This window comes from Plecotus auritus, assembly GCF_963455305.1.
Source record: "Plecotus auritus genome assembly, chromosome: 7".
In the NCBI taxonomy this organism is placed as follows: domain Eukaryota; kingdom Metazoa; phylum Chordata; class Mammalia; order Chiroptera; family Vespertilionidae; genus Plecotus; species Plecotus auritus.
In genome coordinates, this window is record NC_137774.1 from 170,517,577 (window position 1) to 170,533,830 (window position 16,254).

At 42.5% G+C, this 16,254-nt stretch overlaps 1 protein-coding gene across 2 annotated transcripts in view; it reads left to right on the forward strand.

Annotated features, from left to right (window-relative positions):
• The first annotated feature begins 8,562 nt into the window (after positions 1-8,562).
• Positions 8,563-16,254, forward strand: part of C9 (complement C9) — a 33,092-nt gene continuing 25,400 nt past the window's right edge. The window contains exon 1 of one of the 2 annotated variants that reach the window (XM_080679400.1): positions 8,563-8,913. In XM_080679400.1, coding sequence (XP_080535526.1) covers positions 8,831-8,913 — 83 coding nt within the window. In that variant the 5' untranslated portion in view covers positions 8,563-8,830. The remainder of the gene's footprint in view (positions 8,914-16,254) is intronic. The other variant, XM_080679401.1, reaches the window with a different exon arrangement.

The window sequence follows — 16,254 nt, forward strand, 5'->3', positions numbered from 1 at the left end:
ATGTGTGACCATCAGTTTATTCTAATATATAAACCCCTGTTCTGTGTTGATGTGCTAGGATCAAGATATAAAATATACCTGTCTAAGGAAGAAATGTTAGTTATAATACATTGTGAATGGTCACAAAGATGAAGAGGAAGTGAAGATGCATTAAATAGGACCATAAGTAAATTATCATCTGATATCTTTCAATTCCTTATTCTCCTCTCTCAGACCTACATCCCTCCTTCCTGGGAGATTAATGGGAATCCAGTGGATAAGCCCTGTACCAGCACAACCTCAACTGACATCAGGAATAAAAATCCTTCAATAGTGAACTCTTGGCTCACACGTTTTACTCTTTGCTTATTCTTGTTCTTATTTGATCTTACCAGGACACAACCTTGGACTGGCTCAGCCTGGCGCAGGCCATTCAGGAGAGCTTCTGTATGAGGTGGGCTGGCCAATGATCAGTTATTTTTAACCCTAGGACACCCCTAAACATGCTCCCCTGTATAAAAGTTCGAGGCTCTCATTCTTTTCAAGAAAACCTGGATGTTTGAGGAAGATGACCCCAAGGCAGGCCTTGCTTGGGTACAGAAGTGTTGGTGCTAAACTTGATTCCTCTAAGAATAAGACAAATTTGGTATGTGTGTATGGTGTGGGTGGGGAGGTGTCATTGATTGGTGTTCACTGTTATGGGACATTCGGTATTACTGTTTACCTTTCCCCTGACCTGAACATTTGCTCTCTTTCTGACAACAATGAGTAGAATATAGAGAAACATACTCCACACAAAAGCAGCTTCCAGAAAGCCGCAGGTGGAGACGGTTGCTGATAAGAGCATGTTGCACAAATTACCTGATTTATCCAGATGTCTGCAGTGTGTCTAACCCACTGAGCCCATGTACCATTTCCAGGAGGCTTCTGTAAGATCTTGCCAGAGATTAACCCTTGCTCATGTGTGCTAGGGGAGGACACTGATTTCAGCATAATAGGAACTACTGTTGACCAAGCAGAGGAAGGTGCTTACTGAAGAGTCCCAGCAAAGTGGAAACAGACCTCTTCTTTATCATCTCTCTAGTCATGGGTGCTACTCGGACCTGTATGCTGGAAGTCCATCTCTTATGGCAACCCTCTTCTACCTGGAAGAGGCTTTCAGTTAGGCATGAGAGAGATCTAAGCTAAAAGCTGAACTTGAACAGTCAGCATGCTCCCAAATGTCTCACATAAAGGCAATGCAAAAAGAAAGGTATTGATTTTTCTCAAGATAATCTTGCATTTGTGAGGTGCTTTACCATTTATACAACAGAATGTCATTCTGTAGATATCGTTCCCCTGTGAGGCGGGCTCTGTTTCTGCTCCATCGTGTCTGAGAATGGCTGTGATCTGCTCCACCTCTTCAGAGAGTGGTTTGCATGGTATTTCATTGTAAGACTGAGTGTTGTGGTAGGGAGATCTTTTCAGTAAGTGATTTCAACTCTTCCGTCAAAATGTTATCTGTGGTGTCCAGAGAGAGCACAATTCTGTGTCTTTCCTGTGCTAAAAGCAGGGAGTGGGGAAGCACAGAGGACGCAGCTAACTCAGGAGTTTGTTGACTCTGCAATAAACTGATGAGTGAGGACTCTGACCCAAATTCCCGAAAAGGTTCAATACAAAGTCTTCTAGTGAAAGATGGGAGCTCCCCAAAAGCCCCTGGCAAATAGTCAAGCTATTACCACTGCAGGAGATTGCTAAATACTAAAACACCTGACTCCTGCTGGGAAAGGTTTTAACTAATTCCCTTCCATTCAAAATAACTAAGACCCATGTTCTAAGTTGATGGGCCAAACATGGACATATACAAGGCTGTGAACTGGCCGCAGCCTGTTATCATGTCCTCATTCCAGCAATGCTGATGGACAAGGACCAGCCACGTGTCAACTCACCCAATGAGGGACCATTGTTGCCCTTACTTCTCTGGAATTGTGTACTTAATTACTAACCCTCTCTGGTGTGCTGAATCATACGAGTGCTCATCTCTGGGAAGATGAGAGTATGGGCTACTCAGTGACTAAAATTAATAGGGGCTATTCTTCTCACATTAAAAAAATCTAGATTAATGGTTGCTGGTTTTAGCTCAACAAGGCCCTCAAAGACACAGACTTTTCCCTAGCTTTTCACTCCAACTTTTATAGCCGTTTGGCTCCTAATAGTCACAAAATGGCTGCATAGCTCCAAACAAGGAGGGCAGAAAGGGAAAAGGCAGCACAATTCAATGTCTTCTCCTTGTTCTGGGCATTTCAGTTGTTCCCAAGGATTCCGGGTGGACTTCAGCTATGCCCCATGGCCACTGCTAGGTGCAAGGGAGACTGGGAAATCAAGCTTAAAGTTTTATCAACTTCTATAGTGAAGATAGTTAGGGAAGAGACATGGCTGGCTAGATAATTTGTGAGGCCTAGGGCAAAATAAAATTCCTTTGTTAAAAAAAAAAAAAAACAGGAAAAGAGTGCCATTTGGGATATTAAAGTATGAACTTTCTTTCTGCAATTTCTCCCATATTGTGGTATATTTTATCTGCTATTTAATGTTCTAAGCAACGAAAAATTAAAATTTTAGATATTCACATGAGTTTTACCACTGATCTTTAACTCATAAGTGGAATCACTGAAATTACACAATTTGCATTTCATAACTCCTACATGCACTGTACTTCCTTCCTTCTGGAACAATGGAAACACTGCACATACTAACTCAACTGTTTTACATTCTACTATAGACTCTAGTTTACTAATCAGTAAAGAAAATAGGGGGGAGAAAAAACTCTGGGTTGTCCTATCTTTTTCTCTCTATGTCATTATTTTCAGCGTAAGTAGGTGGCTAATGCAGGGACAGAACACTAGTAAGAAAGGTCTGACAGTGTTTCTTGATCATTTGTGGGGTTTTTTGTGTGTGTGTGTGTTGGAAGCAAGTTCTAGTTCAAAGGAACAGTGTGACTTCTCTGAGCTGTCACTTAGTCATGGACATAATCCACTTACCTTATATTCACTTCTGCTTTGAGTTACTGAACTCCTACACCTCCTGAGCTCACCTGAATTTCATGTTCAGAGGGCAACATAAACACTGTGTACAAATGGGGTGACATTTCCAATGCGTATTTCCTCTGTTCCTAGGCATGCTTCATTTTCCCATCAGACTTTGCTTTCAAAACAAAAGTTCAAACATAAAATTAAGAATTTCAAGATGGCAACAATAGAGCCCTGAAGCAAGGATGGAGTCCTTCTGAGTGCTGAGCCCTGAGCACTGGGCAGGTTTCATGCCCAGGAAGCCAGACTTGGCAGGAAGGCTTTGGAAACGGGTGGTGGATTAGCCAACGTGACTCCCACATGCCCAGATGATAGTTTAACCCAATGTTGGCCCACCACCAAATGCAGATCCCAGCAGTCTTTGACTTCATAGCACTCTCTGGGCAGAAGACAAGCACATGGAAGGCATAGTCAGCAAAGCCCATGGCAAAGTACCTTGACTAGAAAGTGGAAGCAAAGAATGCAGAGGACTGACTAGTTTCTGTGTGTGAGTAGATGAGAATTACCAGAGACGATAAAAATTGGAAGGAGGTAGGGAATTAAAAGCCACAGCATGGTAAGCTTCAATGTTGACATAACCTAATTTGAACTCCTAGGGCTGTGCCGTTTCAGTTGGATCCGTTGGAAAGATATCGAGGGGAGGACTGTAAAACTCCTGAGCTCTTACTTCCTGATTGGCACAGGGGGATGTGGAAGAGGGTATAGAGGGGATAAATGGTGATGGAAAAAAATAAATAATAATAAAATAAAATGCTTTGTAGCTCTCCATTTTACATCTTTGCAAGCATGACACTGCCAGATTTGGCAAATAGTGGATTCAGGGATAGATCACAGAAGTCAACAAATAATAACAGCAACCTACCCAGAATTTACCACCTACAGACACTATTCTTGAATGTATTACAAATAAATAATTTAATTTTCATATCATCTCTGAGTTGGGCTGTGACTACCACCACCACCATTTTATAGAAGAGGGCACTGAGGTGAAAGTCATGGAGCTAGTGAACGGCTGAAGTGAAATCCCTCCCAGTCTCCAATGTCCTTGCACTTAACTTCAAATTAACCACTTAACCACTCCATTGCCTCCAAAACTGGCACCATTCCCTTTACAGTGGCATATCTTATTCACCAAGATTTTATTCATAGTACTTTTCCTGTAGCCAGTATGCTTGTCACAAAAATGGATGAAAAAAATGTTTTCATTCATTTTTAATTTGGCAAGTTAATCACCGTTTGACGTTTCTAGAGCTCGCTTTCAGCATGGGTTAGTTAGCACTTCAAAGTTTGAATTTTCTAGTTCTAAGTGCAACACAGCAATTTAACCTCACATTTAGTCCATTCTAATTCAGGGTTTACAAGCGAGCCTGTTTGTTTTTAATGCAAGCTTCAGACTACCTACAATGAACGACGGGGTGTGAGCAATGCTCTCCCAATTTCTTCTACATGATAAATAGCAAATCATCCTGCATCTGCTTACAGTCAGGTTAGATGCATGCCCTGTGGTCAATGAGGAAGACTGATCACACATTCCATTTTATAACAGGAATACTGCTGTGTAGTTTCATCAAAAGCTCCCATCCAGTGGCAGCATGCTCTTAATGAACTGGTCAAACCTATGTATTGATGACACGCAGTTTATTTACATTCTCTCCTCCAAAGTTCCTCAGGATTTAAAAAGCTTATCAGTGGTGATGACTTTCTTAATCTTTTAATTTGACAAACACAAACCCTTGAACTGTAAATATTGAAAACTGAAAGAGTAAACACAGAGCAGAAAGACAACTGGAAGCCCATCGACAACACACACACAACCCCATGACAGTGAAAAGCACAAGTCAGCGAAGAGAGAAAAAGTAAATAAAGGAGATGATGCTGGACCAGAAACAGGATCAAGTTCCTGACTTAACTCATCTGTAATTATCAAGCAGCCCTATCCCTAGAGAAGAAAGCTTAGCGAACATGTCTGGAGAAGACATATATACTTCCTCACAAGGTCTCAAACAGTTGCTTACACAACACTTGTGTGCAAAGAAAAATGTAACTTTCTTCCTTGCTTTTTTTATTTCTTGCTTTATTTCTCTCTTTCTTGCTCCGGTCTGATCTTCCCCCCATGCTTCCCCTTTGCTGGGTGAAGGTGCCAATATGTAACCTCAATCCAGTCATTATTACTCCCTCCATAAGTAACTATCTCTTTTAAATATGTGCTCAGTAATTCAAATGTCTTTCCTTCTTCCTGATCTTCTCCATGATAATGCTTAGTAGTATGGGGGTGTGGGGGTGGAAGGGTGTGTTGAGAAAGGTCCTTATGCTGTCCTCTGGTTCTTCTAGTCTGCAGCATCACCTCATCTACTTTGTTGTTACCTGTAGCTAAGGCTTTTGAATGACGATTGTGGACTCTATTCCTCTCCATGTAGTTGGGGGCCCTGCAGGGCCTGGTGGTTCTCTCTGCTGCCTGGGCCCCCACCTTGGCCCTCCTAACACTGGGCTCCTGAAGTCTGATTATAAGTGCTTCTCCATTTTCCCCCTCAGCTCCAGGACCACGTTGCCCTTAATGTAGCAAGCCTCCCAGCAAGCCTGCCAGCGACCCCCGCTCTCCCTCCTCAGGTCAGAGGGGAGCTTTGACAGCCTCTGTGGCCCCTGGTTGCCAAAGAAATCCAGGGAGCCAAATTCAGTCCCTCCGGTCTTGCCAAGCACATGGCACAAACACTTTTATTCTGAGTTGGTTTCCCCATAATGGGAAAGTCTGGAAGCTGTTCTCCCAGCCTTTCAGACAGCAAGGACAGAAACACCTATCTTTGATCTCAACCTATGTATCATGCTGGCTCCATTCTGGGTAGTTGGCCTGAAAAACTTATAACAGACATCTCCCAACCTTCTTCTCCCACCTTTGTCTTCCCCCTCTCACTGGTTCTCAGACTGGCAGTCTTTTCACCTTTTCTGCATAATAACCTGGGTTGTCCCCACTGCTTTGAGATGCACATGTGATTAATTGCTTTTTTATTCTCCCATCTCTTTCCTGGGAACAAACCTCAGGGTTCAGCCTGGGAATTGTAAAGCATCAAGAAAAGATCATTTTAAAAGAGAAAAAAATTAAAGAGAGTTTAAGGTTTGCAAAGCGTCATCCCCTATTACATTTAATTGGGTTTACATGTTGTTAACTGATAAATCTGAATTGGGTTTGGTCCTCAAACACTAGTTTCTGTTTGTCAAAGTCTAAAGTTCCAGAAGCCAAATACATCTCAACCAAGTGAAATTAAGTGACCAAAAGCCAATGAAAGGATAGTCAGAGATAGTGTCCACGAGATTTAGGCAAAGCAGTGGAAAATGTTATAGGTGGGATTGGTGCCACATCGTTTATAGATGCCCATGCAAGGAGTGGAAGCTGTATGAGGGAGTTGCATTTCAGAGAGGAGTTCATTCATGGACAGGGGAGTCAGAAATAGTATGAAAGATAGGCCAGCGGGAAGATGTTAATCTGGAGGGAAATGGAGCAATCAAAGAGCTGGATGTCTCAATAAAGCCAAAGAATTGGGAAACGAGAGTGTGAGAGTGAGGTAATCCTGCATGGCCTGCATGTAGACCTTATACATTGTTTATAAATATCAAGCTCAGGAAAGCCCGTGAAAGTAATCCCATTAGACACCTCAAGCTCTTGCAAGAAAGGGTGGTGAGAGTAGATAACTTTTGCTGTAGGTAGAACTATTTCTGGAGAAGGAGGGCAGTCTTGGGAAAACTAGCTCTAAATCTGTTACCTCCACAACCTACCCCTGCATTATTGGTCTTTGTATGTGCTAATGTTTGAAAATTTACTCCGCAAACTTTAAAAAGTACTGACGCAAGAGCCCGTTCCAGCTTAATTATTACAATCAGGTGGAGGTGAGCAGGTGTCAATGTTTTTTCATAGGTCCCCAAGTCATTCTACTATGCAAGCAGTGTTTTTTTAAATTTTTAAAAATACTGACCCAAGGATATGTTTATTGATTTTTAGAGAGAGGAAGGGAGGGAGAGAGAAACATCAATGTGAGAGAGAAATATCAATCGGTTGCCTCTCACACATGCCCCAACAGGGGACCAAACCTGCAATCCAGATATGTGCCCCGACCAGGAATTGAACCCGTGACCTTTCGGTGCACTGGACAACACTCCAACCTACTGAGCAGCACAGGTCAGGGCTCAACCAGTGTTTTAAGAGCAGCTGTGATGGCCACCTTTCAGGTACTTCCAAATCACCTTCCCCTCTCCCCGCAAGTCCTGGAGAACATGCAAAAGGGACTGCGGGGGGGGTGGGGGTGGCATCGTTTATGATGGTTGGAGCAAATTGTTCCATCTCAGAATCTTTCATGCTGACATAATTGATCACGTGTTTCTGGACCATATTCTCCTAGAACAGTGGTCGGCAAACTGCAGCTCGCGAGCCACATGCGGCTCTTTGGCCCCTTGAGTGTGGCTCTTCCACAAAATACCACATGCGGGCGCGCACGTACTGTGTGATTGAAACTTCGTGGCCCATGCGCAGAAGTCGGTTTTCGGCTCTCAAAAGAAATTTCAGTCGTTGTACTGTTGATATTTGGCTCTGTTGACGAATGAGTTTGCCGACCACTGTGGACCTAGGCCCTAGGGCAGTGGTCGGCAAACTGCGGCTCTCAAGCCACATGCGGCTCGCGAGCTGCGGTTTGCTGCTCTGTTGACTAATGAGTTTGCTGACCACTGACCTAGACTCTCGATTCCAATAATTACAGGCTGTTGTTGTTCCTTGTGATTAAGCCCCTATCCCAGTGGTCAGCAAACTCATTAGTCAACAGAAGGCAAACTGCAGCTCGCGAGCCACATGTGGCTCTTTGGCCCCTTGAGTGTGGCTCTTCCACAAAATACCACGGCCTGGGCGAGTCTATTTTGAAGAAGTGGCATTAGAAGAAGTTTAAGTTTAAAAAATTTGGCTCTCAAAAGAAATTTCAATCGTTGTACTGTTGATATTTGGCTCTGTTGACGAATGAGTTTGCCAACCACTGGCCTAGGCCCTAGGGCAGCCGTGGGCAAACTACTGCCCACGGGCCGGATCCGGCTGTTCTATCCGGTTCTCTTGCTCTCCCTTCCGCTCCTTTACTTTGAATTTATATTAGTTCACACAAACACTCCATCCATGCTTTTGTTCCGGCCCTCCGGTCCAGTTTAAGAACCCATTGTGGCCCTTGAGTCAAAAAGTTTGCCCACCCCTGCAGGGGATAATGTAAATGCTGTAGTAGGGAGTTAACCTGAATTCTTCAAAGTCTCAAAGTCATGCACTACACCTGTAAAGAAAGCCGGGTTGTAGGTGCATCTGACACTTTGCTTTCCCATGTGTGCTAATAGCCCACACAGCTCGTTTTGACACTGGGACTTCTCTGTATGGCCTCCCTCTCCAGCCAGCACAGTTCTCTTACTAATGCTGAGTTTATGCCTCTATGGGAATTATTAACAGACCTTTCTTCCCACCTTACACACTCCCTTTTCCTCAGAACCTCTGAAGATGAGAAACACTGGGTTGGTTGCTTTTGTTGTCGTTTTAGCACCGCTGCTAATCTCAGCCAATTGAGCGTTGCCTGAATACACTTGTCAATACGAGACAACAGCAGGCCAAGAATTCTGAAATATCTCTCCTTTGATTGGACTTTGCACCCAGGAAGGCAATTCAACAAAAATCTGATTAAAAAACAAACAATTGTTCCCGGTACTCCTACCCTCTGCTAATAAGGGCCTCCGTGGACCCAGCGGGCCATTGCACTCAGAACTGCCCAGCAGAGCAGATGGCGGGGGACCGGGGCTTCGCCTTGGCGATATGGATATGCGTGTTGGAAATCAGTGTCCTGACAGCCGGCCCCACTCCCAGGTGAGTCTCTCTTCGTTTTCTCTGCTCTTTCTCTGCGGGCTTGGGTACTTCAAGGTCTACTTCATAGCAGAGCAGGTAAAACATGTGAACCCACCTTGAGATATGTAGCCCCAGAATTTAAACTTTGAAAAAGGGTAAGAACAGGCATGGGTGTGTCTTTGAGAGTTTTCTGAGGAAACTTGCTGCTGTTTCTTGGGATTTCTTTAAGGGGGGCGGGGGGGGGCATTCAATGCTAAGGCTGAGATAGTCTTTAAGTGCTTGGAATTCTAAAACAAAGCTGATTTTCACTCGAGTAGATAAACCTGTGTTTATCAGTATCTAACGTCTAAGAAGTTTAAAGCTAAGGAAATTAACCTTTCCCACGCTCTGCCTCAATGTCTAACACTGAACCTATCGAAGCCATCGCCCACTGGCCCCCACATTAGGCAACTGAACCATTTGTGCTTCTCATCCTTAACACGCCAAGCTGTGTGGCCGTGCTGTCAGCAGAGAAACGTACTTTCTCTCCTTTTGCTCTGATCCTCACTGGAAACTCGAAGCCCATGCCAAGCCGGTCGGGGAACCAAGCCAACCAGACAATACAGAACATCATACCCAGAACTGCTGCAGGACAGGCCTGTGTGACCCCACCCAGCACGCTCTGATGATGGTACTGAAATACTGTGAGCTGTGACAGGACAGCTGGAGGGATATCTTCCCAAACACTGTCCCCCTGCCCACACATGACTGATCTGCGTTCAGGGCTTCTTTGGTCATTTGATTCATGGTTTAACTCAATTCTGTTTTGGACTCTGATGTCCACCTCAAGCATCTCTTTGCCTGCCTGGCGGCTGCAGTGGAGACTGCCTTTCTGCCTGGACCCCCTTGGCATGTGGTTTGCCCCAGGAGGGGGCACACGAAGGTGCTACCCAGACCTGCAAGGGCTTGAGTCCGTGCTCCGCCAGGCTTTCCTCCATCCCGCCTCCTCCTCTTCCCGTGGTCTGAGAAGCATTGTCCCACCGAGATAATATGTTCATTTACTCGGCATCAGGTACAAAGGGGAGTTGGAGAGTCAGCTCCTGAGAGTTGCTTTAGCCTTCTGGTACTTACCCTGACCCTTTCTTAAATTAAAAAAAAAAAAAAAAAAAAAAAAAAAGGTAATTTAACAACCCACATTCCTGGATCGTGACTCCTGCAGATTAAAAATGAGAGCCCGTGGGGAAGGCTTCAACTGCATTGAAGTTTGTACCCCCTGGGTCCTGGCCACGTTCAGCTGCTTCAGGGAGGACCAGAGGGCCCCCTTGGCTGGCCCCCAGCTCCAAGCAGCTGTGCTGCTCAGTGGACTTGGCTGCGCACGTTCCCACCGCCATGCCCTCGTGAGTGTGTTAGGGTTGCCCTGCTCTGCCCTTAGGAACAGGGTTGAGGTCAAAACAGAGTGTTCAGATCAGTCCTGAAATGAGACACATAGTTCAGCCAGAAAATAAAGAATTTTTAAAAGTATGAGGAGCCCTAGACTTCCCAAGCTCCGTTCAAGGGGTCATGACTTACAAACTGACCCTGTAAGCTATTCAAACACTCTGTACCTTCAGTCCCTCATCCGTGACATGGTGGTTGTATCCATTTCTTAGTATCACAAACTGGGTGCTTCAAACCACAGAAATGTATTGCCTCACCGTTCTGGAGGCTGGAAGTCTGAAATGGAGCTGTGGGCAGGGCCATGCTCCCTCGGAGACTCTGGGGAGGATCTTTCTCAGTGGTGGCCAGCAATCCTTGGCATCCCTTAGCTTGAAGCTACATCATTCCAATCTCTCTCTATCATCACATGGCCACCCTACTTCATCTTCCCTCCATGCAAGTCTGTCTGCTTCTAAACTTCCCCTTTTGATAAGGACACCAGTCATATTGGGTTAGGGGCTACCCTAATGATTTCATTTTAACTTGACTTTTCTCTTTAAAGACCCTCTTTCCCAAAAAGGTCACACTCTGAGGTACAGGAGTTACCTGGTAGAATTTCAACCTAATAAGGTTTCTAGTGAAGGTTCAGTATTATAAATGTAATGTACTTACAGCTAAGCCTGTCATGTGCTAAGAACTTGATACATGTGAAATATCCTTTAAAATAATAATACTGCCATTACTTTCACTTTGATACGCTTCCTGGTTTAGGAGAGGAAGGGATGGAGTTACAGCTAGCATGCAGGGGACATCATTGGCTGCAGACATTTCATCTTAAGTCACAGCTGTTGCAAGCTATTGCTGTGGGAGATTTGCAATAATCATTTTTTTTTTTTTTGCAAACATGAGTGTGTTCTTGAGAAAAGGTCATGAGGGGGATATCATCTCGTATGTTTCTCAAGGTAGAATAGAAGTGTTGAAAACCACTGTGCTAATACAATAACAGCTTATAACATAGATCCTGGAGCTCAGTGACCTGTGTTTGATTCCAGGGTCCACAGTTTACTAGCTCCGTGACCCTAGGCAAATGCCTTAACTTCTCTAACTTTGTTCTTCACCTGAAAAGTGGGAACAAAAATGTGACCCGCTGGGAGAAATCCCTGAGATAAAGAAAGCAGTGTGCTTAGCCCAGTAACAGGCAGGTGGTGAGTGTGTGATGAATGTAGCTATCATTATCTTTACTTTTTAATTTGTAAATAAAAAAATATTTACACAAGTCAAAGATCAAAAACTATAATGAGGTATACATTAAGAAGTCTCAATTTCCCTACTCATAACTTTTCATGCGATCTGTGTGACTATATGTAAAGTACTTAGAACACTCCCGGCATCCACCTCACCTTTTCCCTATAGGTTACCACCTTTATTAGTTTATAATCTTACTCTAAACCTTTCTTTGTTAAAGATATACTATCTAGTACTTAGCTTTTTTCTTTGTACTTTATGATATGTTCTGGAGACCTTTCTGTATTGGTATAGAAGGAACTTCCTTATTCTCCTCACACCTGATTAATTTTCCATTGTGTGGCTATACCGTTGAGATAACCTGTCTCTTATTGAATATTTGGGTTGCTTCCAATCTTTTGTGCTATAAACAGTGTTGCAATGAATAGCCTTATTCACATATCATTTTGCAAGCAGATTATTGTACCTGAGGGCTAATTCCCAGAAGCGATATAACTGGGTCAAAAGGTAATCAATTGCTGAAATTGCCCTATGGCCTGGTGAGGTTTGTATTATTTTGCACTTGCGCCAGCAGTGTGTGATAACACAAATAAGTGGAAGGATATATACTGTGCTCATGGATTAGAGGGATTGATACTGTTAAAATGTCCTTACTACCTAAAGTAATATAAACATGCAATGCAACCTCTACTAAAATACCAACGGTATTCTTGTCAGAATTAGAACTAATCTTAACATTTATGGGAAACCACAGAAGACCCAGAATAGCTGAAGAGGCCTGGAGAAAGAACAAAGTGTGAGTTATCACACTCCCTGATATGACACTATACTACAGAGCTGCAATAATGAAAGGTGCTGGGGTAAAACCAGACATAGAGATCAATGCAATAGGATAGAGAGCCCAGAAATAAATCCTTGCTTAAATCCAGGCAAGAAGGAGGTTGTCCAATTGATGTGCTTTCCCTGGAGATGCTACACTGAAAAACTGTATCTATTCTTATTCATGCAAATGTCCTCATTATTTCAAAATGTCTAAAACTCGTGAGACTATACATCCGGAAATTATTTTTTTAAATATATTTTATTGATTTTTTTTACAGAGAAGAAGGGAGAGGGGTAGAGAGTTAGAAACATCGATGAGAGAGAAACATCGATCAGCTGCCTCCTGCACGCCCCCTACTGGGGCTGTGCCCACAACCAAGGTACATGCCCTTGACCCGAATTGAACCTGGGACCCTTCAGTCCGCAGTCCACAGGCCGACACTCTATCCACTGAGCCAAACCGACCAGGGCTCATCTGGAAATTATTGAGTAAACTATGTCTTTTTAGTTTATTTCAAAGAGGATTTGGGTGAGTCGGGGAAAACGGTAGCATAGGGAACAGGGCAAAATTGCAGTGAACTACGAGTGCAGAGTGAAGATTCTAGAACTAGTTCTGCTATTAACTGCCCAACTTTGGTACAGTTTTCTGGCTTTAGGTTCCCATCTGTAAAGCAGAACTAATACCCTCAGTGGCATAAATTTTTAATGAGTTAAATGAGCTTTGAAAAATGTCCAGTAAAACTAGAAAACTAGTAGACAAAAATAAGCAATTGTTTTATCAAAAAATATTTATTGAGTGTTATGGGCTGAATTGTGCCCCACCTCCCAAAAAATTATGTGTTGAAGTCTGAATCCATAGTACCTCAGAATGTGAGTGTATTTGGAGATAGAGCCTTTCAAGTGGTTAGTAAGTTCAAATGAGGTCATTAGGATGGGCTCTAATCCAATGTGACAGGTATCCCTATAAGAAGAGTGAATCTGAACATAGACACATACAGAGGAAAGACCAGGTAAAGACCTTGGGGAGATGTTAAAACAAAATGATAATATGATCATCTAAGTAAGTGATGAATACAAAAAAGGATAGACAGGAACAGATAATCCAGTTGAAGGCAACAACATGAGTACTAGAAAAACTAGAAGATATTGAAAAAAATCTATAGAGACATTAATAGGTAGAGCCTAGAGTAATTCCTGAAACCAAACATAGACCAGCTCAGTGACATTTTCAGGTCAACTATGGCTTCAAGCTTGGGTCCTTTTGATATAATGAGCACCCCCCTCCTCCTTAAATAACACCCTTTCAGATTTCATGGATATCCACCAGATGGTTCCAACTAGTGTTTCTCAACATTGCATGAACATGGGAATCACCTGGCATATCCTTTTGAAAACATGGATGCCTAAAGAAAGCCCATCCTCAGTAAGCCTGATTTAATTGATTTGGAGTAAGGATTACAACTTTACAATCCCTATGTTTAATATCTGAGGGACATAATGGGCAATCGGTATTGAAGACCAGTGCTATAGATCATAAAGGGGAATCTGCCATTGTCCCTTGATGAGGCTTGTCAGTTCTAGCTGCCACCTGAGTTTTATGGAAAAGTTCTAGCAAAGAATTTCTCAGCCATGTGATTTCAGATAAACACAAATACTCAGACTTCTAGGAAAGCAAGTTCTTCAACAAGTTTTGGCAGCCTGCGTCATACAATTAAATCTGCACTTTTGAAAGGTTGATGTTCTTCAGGCCTCCTGGTTTTTTGGATGATGTAGGCAAGAGTCAGGCTTACAAAAATGTTGTCTCCAGTTATGAAGCCAACATTAATGACAAGGAATTCTCCCACAAATACAACATGGGTGACTCACCAGGAGATCATAACAAATACAGGCTGACTGTCCAAGACAAAATGATCAAGGACTTCCCGTTCTGCACTTATTTATTTGTTTAAAAAATATTTACTTAGTACCTACTGTATCTAGGCACTTGATATATACAAGCTGAACAAAATTTAAAATTTCCTTAACTTACTGATATTTTTATCTGGAACATGAACTCTGTTAGTTTGAGGATCATGGTTTTTGTTTTATTTTGTTTTTCTGTTTTACACACAATATATCTTTGATGTCTAGCAAATTACAGATAATTAATAAATATTTGATGAATCAGTAAATGAATTGGCAACTCAGTGAAAAAAGTTAATTAAATAAGTGAACTATATCATTGCAAAGGTGCTTATGATATAGGGAAAAACCAGATACTATAAAAATATGTGCATAGAAAATTAAATCACTCAGGAGATTTAAAAAGTTTCTTAGGAAAAAAAATATGTTCAAGATGATGTCAGTATGGTGAGTGGGAAATAATAGGTTTAGAGGCCTGAAGGCATGAAAAAAGTAACTTATCTTGGAAATTTCAAGTTTAATATGGCTGGAACTTCAATGAAGAAAAAAATGAAGTTGAAGAATTAAGGAGATAGTAATGTACAGTTCTCTAGACCATGTGTCTTAGTTTCCTATTGCAGCTGTAACAAATTACTACAAATTAGTGGCTTAAAAAAACATAAATGTATTATCTTACAGTTCTGTAGATCATAAGTTTGAAGTGGGTCTCACTGGGCTAAAATTAAGACGCCAGCAGGGCTATGTTTCTTTCTGGAAGCTCTAGGGGAGAATTCATTCTCTGGATTCTTCCAGCTTCTAGAAACTGCCTCTATTTCTTGGCTCATGGCCCCCATCATGCATCCTCAGAGCCAGCAACACCTGGTGGAGTCCCTTTTCATGCTTTGAATTTCGCCTGCCTCTTCTTCTGTCTTCACATCTCTCTCAATCAGACTTCTGCTCTTGAGCTCACATGATTGGAATGGGTCCACCCAAATAATACAGAATAATCTCATTTTAATCACATCTGCAAAGTCCCTCTTCCATGTAAAGTAACATACAGTATTCACAAATTCTGGGGATTAAGACATGGACATCTTTGGGGTCATTAACCTGCCTATCACACCATGTTAGAAAGTTTGAACTTTATCTGAAAAGTAAAGGGAAGTTACTGAAAGGTTTTCAGTAGGGAAATGGTGTGATCAAGTTTGCATTTTTAAAAAATCCCTCTGGATGATTTATGAAGACTGGATTAGAAAGAAACTATTGTCACCTAGGAGAATGTAACGTTAGTGTAGACCAGAGAAATGTCTACACTAGATGAGATGAAGGATGGATAGATTTAACAATTACTTAGGAGACTGTAAACAGCAGGCTTCCGTGGTTGATTAGATATGGGAGATGAGCATGGGGGATGCTGAGAAAGACAAGCAATACCCAAGTCTCTAGTTAGGGTGACTTCATAAGTGGAGCTGCTATTTGCCAAAATAACAAATGCTGCAACAGTCTTGAGAGAAGAGGATAAATAAAGAATTTGGGGAGGGGGGGGGTATGTATTGAGTTCTATGAGCCACAAAGACAGTTAAGTGCAGATGTCCAATTGAGAATTATATCCAAGCATTTAAAATTCAGAAAAGATGTGTGGACTGCAGACTTATCTCTGGTTGTCATTAGGAAATCAAAGCCCTGGAAAATGTGTAAAGAGGGGAAAAAAATCCAAGGACAGGACCTTGAAGAAAAACAGCATTTCAGAGACTATCAAAGGAGGAAGAGTCTGCATAGGAGAGTTGGAGAACAGGGCAGAGGAGAAAGAAGAAATGAAAGAAGTCTAGTATCATTCAGTCCAAAGAAGGGTGTGTCTTAAACAGCAAAAGTGGTCAACTGCATTGATCTCTGGGAAGAAGCCAACAAGATAAAGACTGAAAGGAACCAAGTGAGCCACCTGGAAGTCATTGTTGACCTTGGCAAGAGTGGTGTCATTGAAGCAGGAGGGTTGAGCAGTGATTGGGAAGTAAGGAACAA